At 24.0% G+C, this 24,638-nt stretch overlaps 2 protein-coding genes and 1 pseudogene across 2 annotated transcripts; all 3 read right to left on the reverse strand.

The window, feature by feature from the left end:
• Positions 1 to 391: 391 nt before the first annotated feature.
• On the reverse strand, positions 392 to 2,014 carry LOC111297444 (benzyl alcohol O-benzoyltransferase-like). Its single transcript, XM_089741601.1, has 2 exons — positions 1,522 to 2,014; positions 392 to 1,276 (listed from the first exon to the last, which is right to left on the reverse strand). The coding sequence occupies exons 1-2, from the start codon at positions 1,687 to 1,689 to the stop codon at positions 392 to 394; spliced, it is 1,053 nt and encodes a 350-aa protein (XP_089597727.1). The 5' UTR covers positions 1,690 to 2,014.
• A 6,742-nt stretch (positions 2,015 to 8,756) lies between these two features.
• On the reverse strand, positions 8,757 to 9,171 carry LOC111296093 (zinc finger A20 and AN1 domain-containing stress-associated protein 7-like; annotated as a pseudogene).
• Positions 9,172 to 10,329: 1,158 nt separating this feature from the next.
• LOC111298027 (F-box protein At5g07610-like) lies at positions 10,330 to 11,526 on the reverse strand. Its single transcript, XM_022892715.2, has one exon. The coding sequence runs from the start codon at positions 11,524 to 11,526 to the stop codon at positions 10,330 to 10,332; it is 1,197 nt and encodes a 398-aa protein (XP_022748450.1).
• Positions 11,527 to 24,638: the final 13,112 nt, after the last annotated feature.

Consider the following 24,638-nt stretch of genomic DNA (forward strand, 5'->3'; position numbering starts at 1 on the left):
GATAAAAAAATTTTACAAATTTTACTTAAAAATCTTTGTCCAAAATTTTCCTCTTTGTAACAAGCACTCAAATTATTCTATTTGCACATTAAGCTCATCCTAAACCATCCTTTTATAAAGAGTAAAAAGGAAAATACGGCTAAAGAAACTCATCAAGGAAAACATAAACAAACTTAAAATCCCAATAGTTTACACATGGAAATAATGCCCAAAAACAACAAAAAACCAATAAAAAAAACATTTAATTAAGTCTCAACTCCCCATTTGGTATACATTAAATGAAAGATTGAGAGTAAAAACTAAAAAATTATTTCGAGTGAGAAATATTTGTGATTGCATAACAGGTTATGCACTTATTCTTACAAACTCATGTGATAATTAAAATTAGTAATTATAATTTGTTACTCTCATCCTTCAACATGCCATCCATCTCCTTTACAAAGCTTTTCATGGCTGGGGCTGGCAGGCAAACTGGCACCACAATTCCATCCTCTCCGTCCTTGTTCTTGGATTGTATATAGAAGCTTATTAGCGGCAAACTTGTGGCTGGTCCAACGAAGGCTGCCTCATCCCATCCAAAATCCACTTCTTTGAACTTGGCTCGTGTTAAATCCGACACAATGTAGGATCCAACCAAGTTGACATTTGGTCGACCTCTAATCACCAGTAAATCAGCTGTTGATTTCATGTACTCTTCCGTTACTTTTGTCTTGACGAGTTTCACGAGCTCTAATGCATATGATAATTGGTTTTGGCATAGCTCTCCTGCAGTTGTTGAAGCCGCCGGGTAACCAAGTACATTCCCATAATATCCTGACGGTAATGGAGGATTAAACTTGGAGCGAGCATTAACAATGCAGATGAGGCGAACATCATCGTCAGGGTCAAGTTCCAAGGCTTTTGTGCGACAGCGCCATAACCATGCAGATAAGATATCAAACGTCGAACAGCGAACGTTGTCAGGGACAAATCTGCGAAAAGCTGAAATTTGGGTTGGTCCGAAGAAGAAAGAGCGACGAACCAAGTTGCCAGTCGGGATAGTTGTACCTTTTGTGGCAACCGAATCATTGTAGTACTCGTCGTGCAGACATGTTATGTGTGGTGTATCTCGAGCATTCAAGAGGTGCCTTTCCCAAACCGATGAGATTGAGGGAGCACGCGCACCTCGTGCTATCTCTCCCACAGCATACATGAATTGAGATAGCCCAGCACCATCGCTCATTGTGTGGTTAAACCGGTGGGCGAAGATGAAACCTCCACATTTCAAGCGTGTCACCTGTTAAATTTTCAAAGGTGAAAAGGATTTAATAAATCTAATTTTTTCCATTGTTTGCAAATATATATATATATATATATTTTGCCCGGCTTGAACCTAAAGTTTAGCACAGTTAATTTATGCAGAGAAAATATTATTTGTGATTCAAATCTCAATTTCTGCATTCTTTTCTTCTATCTCTCGTGGCCTTCATAAAAAAAAAATCCCATAACAAAGTGAGAGATAAGAGTTATAAAAACAAATACCTGAATTAGCAGCAATGGACAATTCGGCAGTTCGGTAGAACCAGGGACATCATAAAGAAGCTCCTCCAAACATGGAAACGGTGGGTGAAGCACATCACCAAATTCCTCCAAGGTAACGTCAGCATCAGCCTCAATAAACATGACACCTTCCCCAGTACAATCAACCATCAGCTTTCGGTTTGGCCCTTCTCTCAGCCTACCAGCAAATGGATAATAAACACAAGGGTTTGAGCAACTGCCTCCCTGATATCCTTAGCAGGGTCCTTCCCTTGCATGCAGGGGTTGTGTTCATAAAAATGGAGCCCTTGGATTTGGAATCGATGACCCTCTTGGTCGTGAATGTCCGAGAGTAATTTGCACTCACGAGTGGTTGGCTTAGCTGGGACGACTAGCTCAGGCTCATGCCTACGAACTGTAAACACTAAAGGATTCGTTGGTAACAATGCCATGGCTAAAAATGATGATCGAATAAGGCTAAACTCTTCCTTTCCTCCTTAAACTCTCTTACTTTTGTTTCTTGGGATCATATTTATAGTGTGAGAGATACAAGGATTTAAGAAAAAAAAAAAAAACTTTCAATCCTATTTTGTATGTTGATATTTGATTTTTTTTTATCCAACAAACTCAACTTTAATAATTTTTTTAAAAATATTATATTAAATTAAAATTTTAAAACTGTTTTTTTTTTAATTTTGAAATTCAAACTTTATAACTCTTATTATTAAAAATTTATTAATTTTATAAATTAATAATGTATTGATTTTTTTTTTTTAAGTTTTCAAGAAGGCTCAATCTTGAAGAAACATTTTTTTCCCACTTTCTTTAATTAAATGCCACTTCATCATAACAACCAATGTTCATCGTTGACCTGCAAATAATTATTAATTTTTTTTACCAAAAACCTATAAAAGTTTACATTTTATAAAAAAGACGTAGCCTGGAGATGTAAAATAAATTATAAATATTAAAATTCAAATTATAAATTTAATATCTGAATATCATTTCAAATAATTGGATAAATAAATTAAATTAAGCTACAAATTTACTGACTTTTGCTTATTACTAAGAAATCACCATCTTACGGATACATCCTCTCTTGAACATTCTGACAATCCTGCATGTCAGGCTAGCTGCCATATTAGCTTTTCCTTTGAACATAAATAATTAGTTTTAAATAAGCTACTATCACTATCACCATAATTTATAAAATAACAATGCTCTTAAATAATTAATTTTTATTAATTTATTGATTAAATGATGAACAACTAACTAGAGATTCCATTCTTCCAAATTGTTTTTTCTTTTATTTTTCAGTATCATAATTATTGTTAATATAATGTTATCTAATATTAATATAATTATATAATCAAACCCAATATTCGGTATTATGATACTATAATTAAAAAATAATTAGATAAATTTTTTAATGAGTATCATAATTACTAATATCACCTTTGATAACATAATTATCTATTTATGAGAGAATGAGGGTTTGAATTAAAATTTTTAGCTAAAAGAATATTATGGGTGTGCTTTGGAGTCAAATATCTAAATCTCAAGCCAATTACTAAATTTTAAAATGATTTAGGTTTATTTATGATCATTATTGATGTAGTTACAACCCTCCACTCCCACCAACAACTACAACAAAAAAATTGAAAGCAAGTTTCAAATAGATATAGATTAGTTTCTCTTGCAGTCAAGGAAAGTGTAAATTAAACAACAAGTCAAATGTCTAACCTTCACCAAATTAAGGGATTATTTTAAATCGAAGGAAATTTTCTTCACAAATGGCAATGGAAACTTGTTGGGACCTGCGCATGAGTAGTTGTTTTAATAATAGATGCTATAATGTATCTCCTATACTCAGAAGTCATGGGTTTTCGTGTTGGTAATTGTTTGTTTTCTAATTATCAATTTAATAGAAGATTTGATAATCATGCATTCACGTTGAATAAAGTATTAATAATTTATATTCGTATAGTCTTTTATATAAAAGTATGTTATAATTAATGTTAATATGAAAAATAAAAGTGTATAATTTAATTTTTATTAAATTTATATATAATTTTTAAAAAAATTTTAAATCATATTAATTATATATATTTTTATATTATTTTAACCAATCATCCAATCATATTTTAAATAACTAAACCTACTCAAAGGGTATTTGATTTGTAAAATCTTAGATTTTGAAAAAAAAAAAGTGTGATTTTGAAAAGATAAGATATTCAAAAATTTTTTATCATTTTTAAAGTATCTTATATTCAGATTCACTCATTTGGTTGGAGATAATTTACGTATATTAATTCTTGTATAATTACTATTATCTCTTTAACATATATGATGACAATTTTTTATTTTTTTATTAATAATAAATATCCAAATGACAAATGATGCCTTTAGCAACAATAAAATAAGACAAATATTTTATTTGATTACTGTTTTTATTTATAAAATATTATCAATTGAAGCATTTGGCACTTTGCACACCTTAATTGATAGTACAAATTATTAGAAAAAAGATCAATAAATCTCCAAATTTAAATGATCATTTAATTTTTTATAAAATGATTATTTAAGTTATTTTTGTACAATAACGTGTTAAATGATCATTTTATAAAAAATAAAATAAAGAGATCATTTAAAGTATTTTTTGTACAGAAACTCCTTCAAAGATCATTTTATTTTTTTTATTATGGATAATTTAAATGATTATTTAATTTTTTTTTATAAAATGATTATTTACAGTGGTTCTGTATAAAAATATCTTAAATAATCCTTTAATTTGGTTATAAAAAATTTATTTAAGGCGTTTATGTACAGAAAATACTTTAAATATTTCTTTTATTAAAAAATAAAAAGATCATTTAAGGTGTTTATCGTATAGAAAGGCCTTAAATTATCATTTTATTTTTTTCTATTATGGATCATTAAAAAATTTCCTTTAATTTATAAAAGAATTATTTAAGATGTTTTTGAATAAAAAAGCCTTAAATAATTATTTTATGAAAAAAATTAAATGATCCTTTTATTTTTTATGTTATGGATAATTTAAAAATAATCATTTAATTTATTTATAAAAGGATTATTTGAGATTTTTTTGTACAAAAATACCTTAAATAATTTTTTTATAAAAAATTGCAATGATCATTTAAGGCATTTGGGTGTTTCTGTGCTCAAACGCCTTAAACGATACTTTTTTTTTTATATATGAAAAAAATGAAAAATTATCTTTTAATTTATTTATAAAAGAATCATTTAAAATATTTCTATACAGAAAACGATTAAATAATCATCAATTAAGGTATTTTTTCATGCAAAACACCTTAATTACAATATAAAAAAAAATTTCTATAAAAAAACCTACAACTGAGTTTCAATCACTTCCAAAAATACTTTTTAAAAGGGTAAAGACTATTTTATAATTTTTTATTCAGATCAAATTTAAAAATAAAATAACTTTTTTCTTGAAATCTTAAAATATTATAGGAAAATATGAATTTTTTATTTTGAGACTTTAGATACTATTAATAATCTAATTTTTTTTTATGATTGAATTATTCTAAATCAAATATAGAAATTAAATACTCACTATCAATATTTTGAGAAAAAATTTGTGAATTTTCCTAAATCGAATTTTCCTAAATCAAACTCACTCTTAAAAATTGTATAAAGTTTTGCATTGCTTGGTTATATAAAAAATTGTTCTTATCAAACTAAAAGTAAGAGGCTTATTAGGCAGCATGAAGTGTTTTGGGGAGGGGGTTTGGGTCGGATTGGATTTAAGTGAGGATTTAGATTGTATCGTATTTTTAGTGTGGTACAGTTTATCATTATTTTATCAATTGAATTTAAATATTAATTTTAATAAAATTTATTTAATATAATTTTTTTTATAAATTTTTTTAAAATTAAAATTATAATAATTTTTTTCAATCATAATTATTATAATAATTATTATTATTTTTAATTTCACTAAAATTAATTTTATTATTTTTTTAAATAGACCCTACAATCTGAATCCAACTTGAATAGACTAGAATGGGGGGCGGGGTTGATAGAGCAGCTGACCTAGAGCCAATAGATATATTAGTCGTCGACGGGCTTCCATGACCTTGTTTCATCAGCTATAGTGCAGCCTATATAAATTAGAGGTTTTTCATAGAAATTCTAATAATTTAAAATGTGATGTCATAATATAATATAAAAATAATTTAAAATATATAAATAATATAATTTAAAATTTTAATAAAAATTATATATAAATTTTAAAAAGATAAAAAATATATATTTATATATTTTTTAGTAATATAATTTATTATATATAATTTTTATATAAAATATAAAATAATTATATAAATTATTAATATTTAATATAATATAAATACATAAATTATTAAATCTAATAAACAGCATAAAATATTATTTTAATATATTATGAAAAATTATTAGTCTTTTCGATTTAGTCTGAGAAGAGATTAAATAAGATTAAATAAACCACGTAGCTACGTACCAATGGTGAGGTGGCTTCTTTATCAACTTCCCCTTTCACTAGTTTTCGATGTGCCATCAAATTTCATTTGCAATTTCGCTTCTCACTTTTTTTAGACTTGGTTCCCTTAAAGTAAATTTACTTTTCATTTTGAATTAAATTTAAATTTTAAAATTGATGAAATGAAAATTTATTATTTTTTGTTGGGTAAATTAAATAATTAATTACTCACTTATGATTGTATTTTTAAAATAATTACTAAATTATTAAACTTTTTAATTTAATAAAAAATTTGAATAATTTTTTTTTTACATAATTTTTAACTTTTAACAATATGTTAACATGGTAATGTTACATCAATTGTCAGATGTCATATAACATTATCGTGCCAGCAAATTTTATTTTTACTAAAATTTATAACAATTTATTAACAATATCACATGACATATAAGATGATATGATAATGTCATGTGGCATCTTGATAGCTAATGTGAGATTATGTAATATTTGACAACTCATATGGTATTATCATGTTAACAAACCATTAGTTTTTAATGATAAAAAACACGTATTTAAAATTTTAGTGACTAAATTAAAAATTTTAATAATTTAGTGACCATTTTAAAAATACAATTATCATAACGGTTTTGAAAACTGTTAAACGAATTTTCAAAATTTTAAATTAAAGGAGTTGTCTTAAATATTTTTTTATTAGATATGATTAGCCACTTGAAAAGTTTTATTTTTTTAATAAAATCTTAAAGTTAATTAAACCCTATTAAAAAGATAATTTTTGGTTTATGAAAACAAAGTAGGATTTGGTAGTACAGTTATACATGAAAAAAAATTAGAATCCCAATAAAACCCATTTTAAAAACGATACTAACTAATTATATGTTATCATTTTGATTTGATAAATTAAAATGGCCTTAATCCTAAATTAAAATAATTCTTTTAATTTTTATTTTTGTAAAAATCTTTTTTGAAACCTTTTTATTTAAGAATAAAATAAAAATCTTCGATTTCAAAAAATTCTTTTGAATTCTGCAATATTTAGATAAAATTTCAAAAACTATTTCTCCACTTATGATTTTTATAATTATCTTTGAAATCTGGCTCAATATTCTTTTATAAAGAATAATCATTGAAAAACCTTCAAATAGGTAAGATTCCAAAAATTATCTTTATTTTAAAATAATATTTTTTATTTCAAAAATCTTTTTTTTTCAAAATTTTATTTTTTATTTCACATTTATTACTAACTATGATGCATGTAATACCATATATGAAATAAATGACACAAATAAAAATCACACAATGCAATTAATTTATTTTATTTTTTCAAATCTTTTATTTTTATACTTCTTAGCATTATTTTTTTAGAAAAATCTTTAGTGATAGAAAATTTCCTTAATTCTCCAATATCTAGGGGAATTTAGGAAAATTGATCATTTATTTTTAAAAATTATAATAATTTTTAAAATGAAGATAACATTTCTTGATAAAAATAAATATTTGAATTTTTTCCAATATCTATGCAAGATTTTCAAGCTTATTTTTACTTAAAATACTATCGTATTTTGTAAACATCTAATTTTGTCCAGATCAATTTAATTTTATTCAATTTTTGTGCTTAATTCAAATGGTTTAATTTGAACTAATTTAAGTGTTGTAATTGGATTAACTCATTTAAGCAGTTTTTCGAATGAATTGTTTTTGATCATTTTGCATAAGATAAAATCCAAATTTTATTCTATTTAGGTTAAAACACAATTTAATTGGGGTTAATTCAAAATTTAGTTAAAAGCCCAAATCCATCCTTAAAGCTCAATTTAACTTTAGATTAAATCATGATATAGGCTTAGAAGCCCAAAAGCTAATAAATCCACTTTCATTTCATAAAAGCCCAATTTAATTTTTATTTTTTTATCATTTAAAATTAATCAAATTAATTTAAAAAATACAAAAAAAAAAAGAAGAAAACAAAAAAATTTAGTGATAGACAATTCCTGCCTTGCGAGGCCAAAAATCTCAGGGGCACCAACCACTGGTCCATGTGAAGTACTGCAATTACTTGTTCCATCCTCGCGCTACAATTTCATTAAATGCAGGCAGTTAGTAAGGTCTTCTCACTTGCATCTTTGAATGGTCGTCTACGCGAGACTCATCATAGTGTAAGCTAGATGAGCTTGGAGTTTAGTTTAATAGGTTTATATTGCAGTAATTTTCAAGAGATAATATTTAACAGGTTTAGGGTATAAATTTTAATATCTATAATTAATTTTTTATTTTTATATTATAATATTTTTATTAAAAAAAAATTCCTGTTTTATATGACCAACCGAAGAAAATTTGAATTTTCTTTATACTTCTTTTTATTTATCATTAATCCAATTTCTTTTTATCATTGTCGAACTTTTTTTCGACAATTGGTAATAAATGATTTTGTATGATATTTATGTGATTGAATTTTATTAAAATGAAGTTTTGAATTTAATTTACTAAAAATATGTCAAACAATATATCATTTTTATACCACTACCTTTGAATAAAGTTTAACTATTAATTTACGAAATTGAAAATAACCAATTAGATATAGATTTACGATTAAATCTAGAAATGAATCGCATGGTAGCATTGAAGCTTGTTTAAAACTAATCGAAACCATGCAGAAGTAATAAAAAAAACAAGTTGAAATCAAGAATACAATATTATAAAATCTAAAGATAAAAAATGAAAATCAAATACTTGATTCTAGTTTGTCACCCTTCATAAGAGGGTTTTGTTTAGCCAAAATCAGGCGATCAGCTGTCTTGAAATCAAAGTTGCATGAATGTTCCCTGGGATAACGATGAACCCCGCAGAAAACTTTTCCGCATCGACACGAAAATCCCAACAAACCAACCTTCTTGTTACAGCTTTCGCTTCTGTTCTTGGGTTTCGATGGCGTCGAAACAGATGATGAAGAAGCAAGCTCAGAAACAGAGGGGTTTGGTGGTACAATACTACAGTTGAAGTAGCAGACACTTTCAGTTTGGCTTCAAACTCGGAAACCAATGATTTGTAACACTTGGAGCATAAATTCGTGGTTTCAATGGAACCTAGAAGCCACAACCCTTTGCACATAGAGGAGGAAGATTACTATTGTCAGCCATATCGTTGGTTTCTTTGCCCGTGAAATACAATTTGTAGCAGGCGGACACTTCATATATATATATATATATATGCTCGTATTGTCTCTGACTTAGATTTGGATTTACTCAACCGCCAAGGAGTTATTATGTAGGCGAATTTATAATTACCATTTTTTTTAGAAATAATTACCAAAATTAATTACTTTGATTGTGAAATTAGTATTGTTATATTATAAAATAAAATATAAATATTTTAAGATATAAAATAAAATATAAATATTTTTTTAAAATGCATATAAAATAAATTTTCAAATGCATATTTATTATGTAATTTATAAATAATTAATTTTTGTTTATTTAAATTTCATAATTGATAAAATATAATTATACCAATATCAATACATAAATTTAAATATATAAAAAATAAAAATTATTAAATAAATCTTATTTAATATAATTTAATTTAAAATCGTATTTTATATTTAATTAAACAAAAAGAGTTATAAATATTTTTAAGAAACCACGTGACAAAATGAGAGTATCAATCTAGTCTACAATTAAAACTAACATCGTGTCTACCATGGAATTTGGCTATCATTTAACTCGCATGTGCTTGACATGTGCCCCTAATTTTTGAATTTTTATTTTAAAATATTTTATTTTAAACATTCATCCTCAATTTCATTTTCACTTTGGGAGAACAAAATCTTATATTATAAGAGATATTTTAATGTGAGTTCCTTAGAATATTTTTCATAATATAACATCATTAAGTTGTTTTGAAAGGTATATAAAATAGGAATTTAATTAATTAAATGAAGTAAAGATAAAAAAGTAGTTCCACACACACACACACACACACAAAAGAAGCTTAAACAACTGGCAATTACATAACATTATGTGAAATAATTGTTCAATCAACCTCAACCTACTTCACATCGATTTGTTTATTTTGACAAAAAATTAAAAATATCCCACTTATTTCAATGATTCATAACCAAGATTAAGCAACCAAATAACCAGCATGCATGAATGTCTTCAATTAAAACCTGTAAAATCAAAATCAGCAATTTAAAAACAAAAATCCCAATTTAATTTTTTTTCATCAAAATCAATTTGTTATAATGGATGACTTAATTACCTTGATTAAAGTCAATCCAGAAGCTGCATTCTCAAGTTTTAGACACAAGCGAGTGTCTCAAAGTAACGGCAGCTGACACGAAAAGTTTCAAAATCTGGTCCATAGTTTTGGATGTTGGAACAACGCAGCCTCTTCACTGTCCCATCCACCAAATTATATGAAATTGCAAATCCCCCTGGAAATATTGCTAGTAGCGAATCCCCTTTTACCTCATCAGATTGAACAGCGCAAGACAGAAGATAATTATGAACAGTGTCTTTTGGGGCCAAAACATACATTTTAGCGTCAAGATCTAACCTGTACTTCAGGAACCAATTCGAATAATCTTCCGCCATTTCAAAAATCTTAAATTCAAAAAAAGAAAATCCGTTTGCAGCTACAATATGCATATGGCCCCCGGACTCTCCCAAATACCGAACCCATGTCCTATCTACCGTTGGCATTGGCATTTGTTTCAAGCACTCATTGTATGGATCAAAATAAAATGACCTTCTATAAGAAGAATCCCAATGAATAGCACCATTGAATAAAACAGCACGATCAAATTCCATCTCTTGACTCCAAGCGAATTTGATTTTTGCAACGCTCCAAGAATCGGTCTCTGAAGAATATATGTCGATAAAGTGCATATAACATCTACTTCTTTCAGGATCATTTCTGAAAAATAGATCTTGCCATATGGAAATAATCTTATAATAAGGAGATTTGAATGGATCAAAGGCCAAGTTAACTCCAACATGATGAAATAACCTCTCTCTAGTACCAATGGTCACTTCACGCGTCACAGGAAAAGAAAACATCTTGAACTTCTTGGTAACAGGGTTGCATAAGAAATAACTCTTGTTATTATTACTTTGAGAAACACAAAGAATCAAGCCATAGCAAGACTGAAGGATTCTAACATTTCGGGCATGAATGAAATCAAAGAGAGGAAGTCGCTTTAACTCAGGATTCAGACGAAGGACCATGAACTTTGAGGGTAGTTTTTTGTACACGACGTCGAGGAAAAGGGCCTGTGGTTTAAGAGAGTAGTTGCTTTGGAGGAAATGAGTATAGGAGAGGCCAAAATGGGGGCAGGAAATTAGAGACAGCCATGGTTTAGATACGATCTTAAATTTTATTAGAGTTTTGATGGGTAGTCTGAGGAGGATATCTTTCAAAAGATCTTCACTATTCGCAACCATCTCTGCCGATGTGATGTTCAGCCTTAGTCGAGAGGATCGAGTCGTCACCATATCTAATTAGTAATGGTTTTCTTTTTCTTTGTTTTGCACTTTTGGTGAATTGAAAATTTTTGTTTTTGTTAGTTTTGATACTTTATAGCACCTTATTTATATTGAAGATCGAAGAAATCAACCATAGTTATCAAATCCGGATCGATCTTAAAATTTGGTTCGAGTCGATTTTTTAATTGAACCAATTTTGTAATTAATTCGAAAAAAAGCCGATATTGACTCGTTATGTTTACGAAAAATCAATGATTTGCCAAGTTTTAGATTAAATCTAATAAATTAAATATAGTTTTTAGGGATAATTTTAAAATTATACTTAAGTATAGATTCCTTAATTATTTTGAAAAAAAAAATATTTTTCTTAAAATAAGTTAAAAATAAAAAATATTTTATACAAAATAAAAAGTAAAAAAAAATCTTTATAATCTTTATATCATTATTCTTTGGCCAAAAAAAGTCTTTAAACCTTAGCTTTTTTTGTAATTTTTAAATAGTAATAAATATTTCTAATTATAATACCACAACTTTTTACCTTATTAAAGTTTACAAAAATTTTATATAATTTTAAATTTTATTTAAAATATTTTATCAACCTAAGTGATCAATGGTTGAACCATTTGATTCAAGACAGAAGGCTTGAAAATGTCATTATCTAATTGTAACTCGAGACCAAAAGTTCTTGTAACTATGAAAGAGTTGAGAAAGGTTCACATTAGATCGAATTTGATTTGACTTCTCAAATAATGCATAATATATGAATTTTAAAATCCAATTCAATTCAAATCGACCTTTCATTGCAAATTAAATTCTATTGGTTTGCTTCGATTAATTTTTTTAATTTATATATTATTTTAATATATTTAAATAAATTTAGATATAAAATAATTATTTTTATTTTATAAAATTTTAAAATATATATGCAAATAAAAATATATAATTTAATTCGATTAAATTTTTTTGGTGTTTCACTACCTGATTCTAAATCTAATCCAAATCTATATATATTTAATATTTAAATTTAATCCGAATCAAACAAAAAAATTGATCTGAACCAAATCGAACTTCATAAGTTCGATTCGGTTTTTTTATTTTTCAATTTTTTTCTCTCCCCTAATCAAACCGACTAATTTTATTTCTAATTATATATGGAAGGTTGAAATTTGGGAATGGATAAGGAAGTTTGCTTTTTTACCATGCATATATCAATTAATTAAGAAAATAAAAATTCAAATATAAATTTCCATTTAAAGATCAAATTCCATAATTGGAATAAACATTTAATGACTTTTGTGACACTCAAGGAAAAGAATGTGATATTTTGAATATATATATATATATATATATATATATATATATATATAGTATGTGTGTATGTGAACACGCCCATAAACACAAACTTAAAAAGGAAAAAAAATGCCAACTTAAAATTCCAAATTGATCTAAGTTAACATATATAACTTTTAACTTTTTTAAGTTTTCAAAAATTTATTCAAATTTAAAAATATTACTATAAATAGATTAATTAGGTTTATGATTATTATTAAACTATTTGACTTGAGTATGGGAGATTTGAATAGGTCATTATCTAATCCAATTTTGATAAGTATGAAACCAATTGATTTTATTAGAAACTTATATATATATATATATATATATATGTAAGATTGAAATTTTGGGTTGGACATGAAAAGTTTACTAGTTTTTACTTAAAAAATATCAATAAACTAATTAATATAAAAATTTAAATATAAATTTTCTATTAAAAGGTCTAATTATTGTAATAAACATATATAGGCTTTTAAAATATATACATACATACATATATTAGATTCTTATGAAAAAGAAAAAGAAATACCAACCATAAACTCCAAATTTCATATAAGTTAAGATGTATAACTTTCAAATTTTTTAGGATCCAAAAATTTATTCAATTTTAAAATATTAATGTAAATGAATTATTTAGGATTAAGATTATTGCTTGTCTTTATCTCCACCTCTTATCTTTTTTTTTCTTCATCCATTGATTAGGTACTTTGCAAAATAAATAAACAAAGAATTAAAGATCACTTTGCAAAATCTTTGTGAAGAAAAAAAATGCAAGGAAAGTTGTGATCTTGGAGGAGTTTTATAAAGATTTATAATAGATTTAACAATTCAAAACATGATACAGTAACATGATATGTGTCATAACGTATAGATTTGTAAATTTATAGCTAAACCTAATAAGAGGAGTTGCTACCAATCTTTTTTATTTAGGTACGATTGATCGCCTAATTGAATCTGTCCCATTTTAAAAAGATATCTCAAGCTTGACTTTGGTATCTGTAAAATGTAGATTCTAGTCTACAAAACCAAAATTAGGTTTAAAAGTACAATTACGTGTGAGAAAGATTATAGTATCCCAACATCACCCACCCAAAGAATGATATTAGCTTAATTTTGTGTTATCCAAAAGCCTAAAAAAACTTACCAAATAATTTAATATAAAAAATTATCCTTAAATTACTCCAATTTGTTGGTAATAATTTAAGAATATCTCATCACCTCAAAAGTATTGAAGGAGATTATTTGTCACGCTTTGAAGAGGTTTCGTTATCGGATTCATTGTCATTTTTTCAAAACTTATTGTAATAATCAAATAAAATTCATAATCTTGATATTGAAAATTCCTATCTAAATTCTCCAATATGTTGATAAAATTTAGAAAAGATTTCTCACCTAAGAATTTACGTAGAAATTGCTATTTATAACACTCTTAGTAATTCCATTATCAGATATTCAAAATATAATTTTATGAAAAGAAAAACTCTTTATTTCCATAAATATCCTTTAGTATGTTGGTAAGATTTTCTGCTAAAAACTATCCTCTAATATATTAATAGGATTTTATGTAAATTATTTCTTTTCTAAAAATTAATTTTTATATAAAACTTATAAAGTTTTTTAATAGATTGGTAAAATCTTACCTTAAAAATCAAATTGCCTTCCAATATATTGGTAAGACTTTATTGAAAACTATTTTTTCCCTTAAAATAAAAAAAATTAATAAGATTTTTCAATATATTGATAAAACCTTATTTTAAAAATCAAATTGCCTTCCAATATATTGGTAATGATTTTTATTTTATTAAAATAATTTATTAAAATTTTGAATATTCCAATATGTTGGTAAGATTCTTTTTATTTAAACATTTTTATTTTTTAAAAATTTGAACCCTCCAATATATTGGTAAGGTTCTTTTTATTTTATTTAAAAAATATTTTTTTCTTTTTTTAAAAAAATATTTACAGATAAATGAATAACAAATAAATAAAGAACAAATAAATAAAATAACTTCATGGCAGTTTTTATAGATAAATTAGGCACAAACCAAACAATTTGTGGACTCTATGAAAGTTTTTATTGAAAATAACTTTAGGGTAATTTTTTTATAAGTCTTTATGCATTGTTTATGAATATGCAAAGAAAAGAAATTGATTAGTTTCAATATCAGGGTAACAAAGAAACAAATTAATTAGCACATGAAAGCAAATAAAATAGCATGATTCCTAAACTCTAGGTTAATTTTAAAGGGTAAAAGGAAACATGGTTTTACCTATATGTTAGGCTTTATAAGGTTAACTATATGTGGTTTAGGTTAAATCTAAAAGTTCTTAAATTATTTTTTATATCATTGTCCCTTACAGACTAGTAAGGTATTTTAATCTTCATCCATTATAAGCTATAAATAAAAATAGTTCAATTCGAGTGAGAATGTTTCGCTATCTTGGGTAGAAACATGAAATTTCATGAAAAACATATGTACTTAACTCTCTTTTAAGGGAATGAGTACGAGTGTAGAGCTCATGTAATGTAGATATAAATGAATGACAGAATATATACAAATATAAATAAATAAAACATTCAAAGAAAAAAAAATCTTAAGTTTAACACGAGTTTATTGGCCTGACTCTTTAGTCTCTAATGAAGTCGTCAAACTATCATAACGTATAGCTCGGTAGACCTGTCGCTAGAAAATGAGTCACTACCAATTTTTTTTATCTAGGTATAATTAGTCACCTAATATATTCATGTATATGAAACCAGAACTAGGTTTAAGAAAACGATTACGTATAAAAAAGATTATAGCACCCTTATATCACTCATCCATAGGATAGTAACAGTTTAATTTCGTATTATCCAAAAGCTTAAAATTTTACCAAGTAATTTTATATAGAAAACTATCCCTAAATTACTTAAAGATGTTGATAATAATTCAAGAATGTCTTCTCACCTTAGAAGTATTTAAAGAGACTATTTGTCATACTTTGAAGAGGTTCTATCGTTGGATTCATTTAATTTTTATAAAAAGCTTTTATTTGTGATAATTAAAATTTTTGTGAGAATCTTGATATTAAAAATCTTTTCTAAATTTTTCAATATGTTAATAAAATTTTAAAAAAAATTCTCTCTTAAAAATTTATACACAGATTGCTATTAATAACACTCTTAGTAATTTCATTATTAAAAATTCAAAATCAATTTTATGAAAATGCCTTTTGTTTTCATAAATGTCGGCCATAAGATTCATTTCTTAGAAACTTAAACCCCCTAATATGTTAGTAAGGTCCATTTTTATTCAAAAATTCATTTTTTAAAATTTGAACTTTTTAATATGTTGGTAAGATTTATTTTTATTTATTTTAAAAATATTTACAGATAAATAAATAACAAGCAAATAAAGAACAAATAAATAAAATAATAAAACATAAATGGAAAACAGATAAATAAATAATTAAACATAAATAAAAAAATAAAAAATACCATAAAACGGCTCGGCTTGGCGGCTTAGGAGGTGCGACTCAAGACACAAAGGACAACGCAGCTTACGATTCACGGCTCAAAGCTCAGCCGGCTTAGCAGGAAACCAATCCCAGCAACGCGGGTCGAGCGCGTCAAGAGTCGGGTCACCCATTTGAAAATGAATAGATCATATTCCTTATTAGCGATGTAAATGACGCTATATGGACTAACTATAAAAGCCCAAAATTTTTGTTTTTCTCAAATTTCTTTTACCCTTTTCTGTCTCTTCAGCTTATTCTCTGCTTTCTCTCTCTACAAGGTAAGAACATAGGTTGAATCTCTTCACTAAATTCTAGGAAAGCACGTCGAAATCTGGGAATAGTCACCGGAAAATTTAAAAGCTATCGGGAAGTTCTACTGGAAACTGGAATTCTTAGAAAAAATTTCCAAAAAATCAAAAAGTCGCAAAAAAAATTCCCAAACCCTTTTTTGCCTTCTAGAATCCTCTAGTAACCCCAGATCGAACTTTTCCCAATTTCAAAAACAAAAAAAAATTTTCCAAAAAAAACTTGTATTTTGCTCGTGTTCTTTCTGTAATTTTGCTGTGTATTTTCTTTGCTAATTCGGTGTGATTTTTCTGTATCCCCTTGCTTGTTGGTTATCTGTTCTTTTATAGATGGGAATCCCAGCTTAATCAGTATTTAAATTAAAGCTGGATTCTTCAAAATCTTATCTTATAATCAGATGGGAATTGAGTTTTATATTCAATGAAATCCTTTTTATTCACAACTCCTTCATCAATTTCAATCAAACCTCTGCTAACTAGCTTCTTTTTTTTTTTTTCAATTTAACAAAAACCAAACCAATTCTTATCAATCTCACACAAAATTAGATATCTATAATATATATATATATATATGATACAATAAAAAAATATAGAAATGATTCAATTTAAAATTTTAATAAAAATTATATATGAAGTTAATAAAATTAAAATTTTATTTTATATTTTTAATATTAATATAAATTATGATATATAATATTAATATAAAATATAATATAAATATGTAATTTATTAATATTTTATACAATACAAGTATATAAATTATTAAATCTAATTTAAAGATGGTCCAAATGTTTTCCTTATCACAAAAGGAGTATAACTTCCAATTTGATAAATCAAATTGGCATTGGTTCAAATGTAGTTAGCCGTGGAGCAAATAAACAAAATCCAATGTTACTTTAGCATCCCAATTGAAATGAAAAAGGATATTATAGCCTAAGTCCCTGCCAATTGGGTTTCATTTTTCGTTTGCGGTTGAGTGAAACAGCACAAACTCACTCATTATGGATCCAACACAACGAAAGGCCCAATCTTTTTAGAGTTCACATATGGTTTTTAAGGTGTTAATGAGTCAAGTTGAACCAAGCTATGATCAATTAATATTTTTAAATATTTGGTCAAGGTTCAATCGTGTTTATATATTTAAATTCGTTTAATTTATATTTATTATTATAATTTAAAATTTTTACATATTAATATATTAAAGCTTTTATATATATTTATTTAAAAATAATTATTTAATGGTGTGCCACCTGGTCCATAAATAACCATGCTTTCAGCTCTACTACATTTAGCTCTAAGTAACTTGATTTTTTTTTTTAATTAAGCCTGAGTTAAAAAAATAAGTATCAATTAAGTTCAAATCAAATTTTGAACCTCGAATTTAAAGTTGAGCTCAAGCTTGAGCTTAATGTTATATTGATTCGAATTTGATCAAAGTTTAGAGCCTGCATCTTTTTTTTGGGAGGGGGGCGGTTTTAGTAAATTGAAAGGACCGTAAAACACTTCTCTATTAAAAAAATCTTAGAATAAATTATGAATGATTGGTTAATTAATTAAGTATGAAAATATAGTTAGATTAATTGAACCAACTTATAGCTTTATGTATAAACTAGGTTTTTGGCCCGTTTTTCACACGATTAGTTTTTTAAAAATTAAAAAAAAGCTAAATTTAAAAAAAAGAAACAAAATTTTAAAATAACAATCATATTGAAGAAAAAAATTATTATTGAAGACAAATGAAATCGTGAAACCTATAAAACAAATAAAAGTAAAAAATTAGTAAATTTTATTCATATATATTTTTTAAGGATTTATTTTCAAATCATTAATTCATGAAATATGTATAAATTGAAATTAATATAATAATGATTTGTGACTTTTCATTTTTTTTACTACTAATTAAATTAAGTGATTAGTAAAATATGAAAACTTTTTTAAATAATGATAATTTATTTATTTTTTGCTTTTCAAAGATTTATTTTTAAATCATAAAATAAAGAAATATGAAAACAAAAAATGAAAAGGGATCTACTTATATATGTGTAAAACTAAATTAGTTTTAAACTATCTCATATTTGTTTATACCATTTACATTTATTAATCCAACCATTGAATTTTATGCTCTATTTAAGTAAATTATGTATTGCCAAATTTCAAGTAAATTTAAAATATTTGTTAATCTATTTGTGTGACAATAATAAAATTTTAATCATTAGTATGTACCGAAAATGATATTACTCTCGTTCGAAATGATAGAAATATTGAATTAACTTGAAACTTTACTTTGATGACATGTACAAATAGGTTGTTAAAACTAATAGTCAATTTATAAAAATATTTATCATTTATGAAGTTATAAAAGAGTGTAAAACAAATTAATTTTACAATTGTATAATTTGATCCCTCTATTGAAATTAATATAATGTTTTATGTGACTTTTCGTTTTTCTATTATTTTTCTTAAATTCATTTATTAGTAGAATATGAAAAGTTTTTCAAAATAAATTGATTATCACAAGATTAAAATTAATATGATAATATTTATAGATTTTCTTTTTCCTATCATTTTAATTTATTTTGGTGATAGAAAATAATGAAAGTTTAAAAAGTTAATTTATATATTTTTCTCTTTTTTATTTTAAAATCATTAATTACTAAAGCATGAAAACATAAAAAAATAATATTCTAACATTTCATATTTTACTTTTTATTTCAAATAAATAATGAATTAAGGTTATATTTGGTGCATGGGATAATGGATAAGAAAAGATGATTATTATTTTTTTTGGCATAAAATGATTCAATTCACCCAAAATAGAGAGGATTACTTTTAATTCATAATATTGAACTTATATGATCTATTATATCCTTTCGAATTATATCAATAATTTAAATTGTATAAATTTTAAAAAATAATAATTTAATCAATAAATAAATTATCCTATTATAATCTCTGCATACATCAAATATAAGATAAGATAACATTATTTAATTTAATTTAATTTATAATATCAGCTTATCTTATCATATCATAATCTTGCACATCAAACTCACCCTAATAACATAATATGTAATATGTAATATATATATATATATGCATCATTAATTAACATATTTATTGTTTGGAATCTAATTATATACATAGATAAATATTCTAATTCTTCATATTCTATTTTTTATGTTAATTTTTTCAAAAAACAATTAATACTTAACAACATTGAAATTAATATGCCAACTTTTCATATTATTATTTTTATTTAAACTAATTTATACTAAAATATATAGAAATATTTAATATTTGTATTTATTGTGTGGAAACCTAACATTACATAGAAATAAATGGAGAATAACTTATTTTTAATATATCAATAAATAATAAATAATTTTTACTTTGTCTCTTGTTTATGTTTTTACTCTCTAAAATGTATGATATCAATAAAAGCTCATATTTTAAGGGATCGATTATAGGGAAAAAATTAAAAGAATTATTTTCATTAATTAAATGAAGGTGTTGTTCCAACAAAAATTATTTTCATAAAGAAACCTAAATAAATAAATAAACACATTTAGATAGCCATAAGCTTTATTGATTTTACATTAAACTCCTAATAGTAATTCTTTTTGTATATGTTTGTACCTAGAAGTGGAAGTTATATGACATTTCTATTACAATGAATTATGTTTTAAAACTTATGCATGCTAACCAATGTTTCAAAAGTGGAATATGATTTATCAATTTTCATTAAATTTTTAATGTTTTATCAAGTATATACACATCTTTTCATACTTTTGGTAGACCTTGAATTAGAGATCTTAATGACAATATGCATGTAGCCATCAAGATCAAGAGAAGGTAGAGTTTAGCCTAAATTGATTTTCATTTCTTTTTTGTGTATTTGTTCTTTTCAAAAGTAAGAATTTGAAATGAAAATAATAGTTTTATCATTATTATTATATAAATTATCATTTAAAACCAATATTTTAACCGATAGATATGAAACAAAAATGACAATTATGTTATTATGAATCATTATATTAAATGATGTAAATGTTAAATTTATTTATTTATTATAGTTATTTAATCATCGATGTTCATCTCTTTTTTATTTTTTATGAAGTAGATATTGTAAAGAACGGAAGTAAAAAAATTTTACGACTAAAATTATTAATAGATAAAAATTGTTATGCCTCGTATCTTTATACTTATGTTTTAATGCCAATTATCATATTTTTTCAGCATTCATGAAAACTTATTATGTGTTAGACTACAAAAAGAGAATTAGCTATCTCCCATCCATAAAGCTAACCTTTGAGACTTGAATTATTTATTTTATATTACATAAAAGTTGTTGATTACCATTCTTCAAATATGGATAAACTAATTTTAGTTATAGCCAATATTGGAAAAACTTGAGTAGTTATCAAAATATACATATTTTTTACTTGACAAGGTATAATTTTTTTAAAAAAAGGTTTTAGTGGATTTATCGTACTTGAATTAAAAAATGATAAAAATAAAAGAATGCTCAATATTCAATCATGTATATATAATATAAATATGTAATGAAAGAGTTCCAAATGAAAAGTTTTAGGTTTATACAAATGTCCTTCCAACTCTAGTATTTATTCATTTTCATTAATGTTTTAATGTTGTTATATAAAAAAATTAAAAATTTAATTAAAGTCATTCAACGAGTAAAATATTAATGAATCATAGACTATTATAATTATTATTTCTTAAATTATTTACAAAATATTTATTTTTTTATAATGCACCAAATAAACATACTAAAAAGAGAATATATTTTAACTATTATAACTTGTTCTTTAAATATAACTTATTTTGTAGAGTTCTTAAAGCAAATTAAAAACTAATATTTTTAGTGTTAGGTTATTTGTTACCAATTTGAAACTACACAATGCTCAACTTTTTTTAATTAAAATTATGTCAAAAATCAACTATAGAAAAATCAAGATTTATTTGATTGAGTAATACCAATATTTTAAATTTTATTTTTAATATATTTATTTGAATCAATATCAAATATTTACTTTAATTTTTTAAAAATATAAATAATGTTAACCATAAATTATTAAGATAATGAAGCCTTTTCTTTTAACATTATAAAAACTTTTCAACATGAAATTGACAAGTTTTTGCATATTCTTTAAAATGAATCAATTTTTTTGTTAAATAAATGAATAAATGAAATTTTTTATTAAAAATTACAATAAATGGATCCTTTTGCTTATTTTTAAATCTACATGAAATTTGATAAATACAATTAAAAAGTTATTATCTTATACTATATATGTTTTTAATATAAATGGCTTAGTAAGTTATATGCTATAGATTTTTATAATATAACTAAGTAATAATTAAAAAAATATGCAAATTAAACAAATATTTAATTTTTATATAAAACTAAAATATCTAGTTAATAAATGTGGTTAAAAACCAAATTACATGTATCTTTGATATCACTACTCAAACCATCAATAACAAATGTAAATAACAAATAAATATATTTAAAAAGAGAAGACAATTGCAATTTAAAAATTGTCTAACCTAGAGTAAATGGAAGGTAACTTATATATTCAAAGAAACTAAAAAGAAAACCATAAGTCATGAAAAAAAAAATCAAAAGTTTACAAACATTTAAAAAAAAAAACAATTGAAAAGAATATTATAAATCCAAAGAAATATCAAATTAAAGTAAAAAACTTATATAAATGCAAGGTGGCCGAAAGTCTAAAAAATAATAAGTTAAATGATTCATTTTATGTATTAAAGTTAAGAGATTTACGCTTCATGCAAAATTTTATGCAACCAAACACTTCACAATTCATTTACTGAAAAATGTTTATTATTATTTTATTTCTTAAGGTAGAAACAAATTTAATAAAAAAGATTTTAGTAAATCAATCATACTTAAATTAAAAATCATAAAAATAAGAAAAACTCATTATTCAAATTCATATCATTATCATCAAACAGTTATGTAAAAATAATATGAAAGTTTTATCAAAATATCCTTGCAACTCCAATATTTATTTATTTCTATTAATATTTTAACATATTTATATGAAAATTAGAAATTTAATGAAACTTCACAAATGATGAGTAAATATTAAATAATCATAAATTATTATTATTTCTTCATCTTTCACAAAATATTTATTGTTTAATAACAAGCTACATTAAACATTCAAAAAAGAGAAAATATTTTAATTATAACTTGTTTGAATATAGCATATTTTGTAGAGCCTTTAAAGCAAATAAAAAATAATATTTTTTAGTGTTACGTCATTTACTACTAATTCTAAACTTCTCATACCTAACTTTTTCTTTTTATTATTTTTTGCAATTAAAATGATGATAAAATAAATTATAAAAGAATATGAGTTATTTGCAAGAGTAACACCTATTGCTTAAGTTTTTTTATTAATATTTTTATTTGAATCAATGTTAATTATTTATTTTAATTTTTTAAAATATAAATAATATTAATCATAAATTGTTATGAGAATAAAATTTTAATTTTAGCATTATAAAAGTTTATAACATGAAAGTTAAGATCTTTGCATCCTCTTACAAACAAATCATTTTTTTTGTGTTAAGTAAATGATTAAATGAAAAACTTTATTAAAGATTATAATAAGTAGAACCTTTTTTTTCTCATTTTCATATCTATATGGAGTTTGGCAAAATATAATTAAAAAAATATTATCTTATACGATATACATTCTAATATAATGTTATCCACAGCATATTTCTTATGTTTATTTTAAAAATAACTCAGCATGGTACATGCTACGATTTTTTTCAATAAAATTATTAAGTAATAATTAAGAGAATATATTACATTAATATCCTTGACATATAACATTACTCAAACTATCAAGAAAAAATATAAATAACAAATTAATATATCTGATAAAGAAATAAATTCAAGAAAGCCAAAAATAATAATTAAAATTCAAAATTGGTATAACCAACAATAAATTGAAAATACCTCAAACATCCCAAATATTTAATTATAACTTAATAATAGGTTTCCGACATAAAAATAGATTTTATATTTTATGATTACTACAAATAAATGAAATTTATTACCAAAAAGTATGGAAATTAAAACTTTTAGTTTTGATAGAATTTTATTTGCTTACATAAATTGATTAAAGCTGCTTCAAATCTAACAATTAACACGAAAAAGTAACAAAAAATAAAATAACAACTATATTGTGAAAAATAAGAAAGACAAACTAACGTAATATCAAACAATAACTTTAATGCGGAACTTGTAAAATAACATGTGAGTAAATTTGTACTTTTTATTTTTAATTAAATTAATGTATAAATTTACTATGTAATGTAATTCATATGAAAAATTATTAAAAAAACCTTAAAAATTAATACAAAATAATACAAAATGGATTTTATAAGCAACCAAGAAATAATATAAAAATCTTTAACCTTCACAAATGCATCTATAGAAAAAGAACATGTTATTAATAATTTATTTAGAAAAAGAAACAATTAATAAGAGATTAAAACAATAAAAATTATACCATTAACTTTAAGATCACAAAAATTCTTAACAGATGAAAATAGATAACATTAAAATATTAAAGAGATCGAAGCATGAATTTTATAAGAAACCAAAAAATAAATTAAAATCTTTCAAGTTTTTCAGCTTTTCATTCATAGAAATGAATGAAACATTGGTAGTTCTATTAAAAAGATATCTTCACACAAAAATAATAAGCTTAATTATTTAAATTAAAACCTTAAAAATCACTCCAAAATATCTTAAAAATCAAAACAAAATAATAAAAAATATTTTTAAGGAACTAAAAAATAAATTAATATCTTTAATCTTTCTCAACATTTCATCCCTAAAAAAGGTAAAAAGCTAAAAATTACTCTAAAAAATATTTAAAATAAAAATAAAATAAAACATGAATTTTATAAAGAACAAAAAAA

This window comes from Durio zibethinus, chromosome 12 (assembly GCF_047325235.1).
Source record: "Durio zibethinus cultivar Kanyao isolate XHJ-2024 chromosome 12, ASM4732523v1, whole genome shotgun sequence".
NCBI classification, from domain to species: Eukaryota; Viridiplantae; Streptophyta; class Magnoliopsida; order Malvales; family Malvaceae; genus Durio; species Durio zibethinus.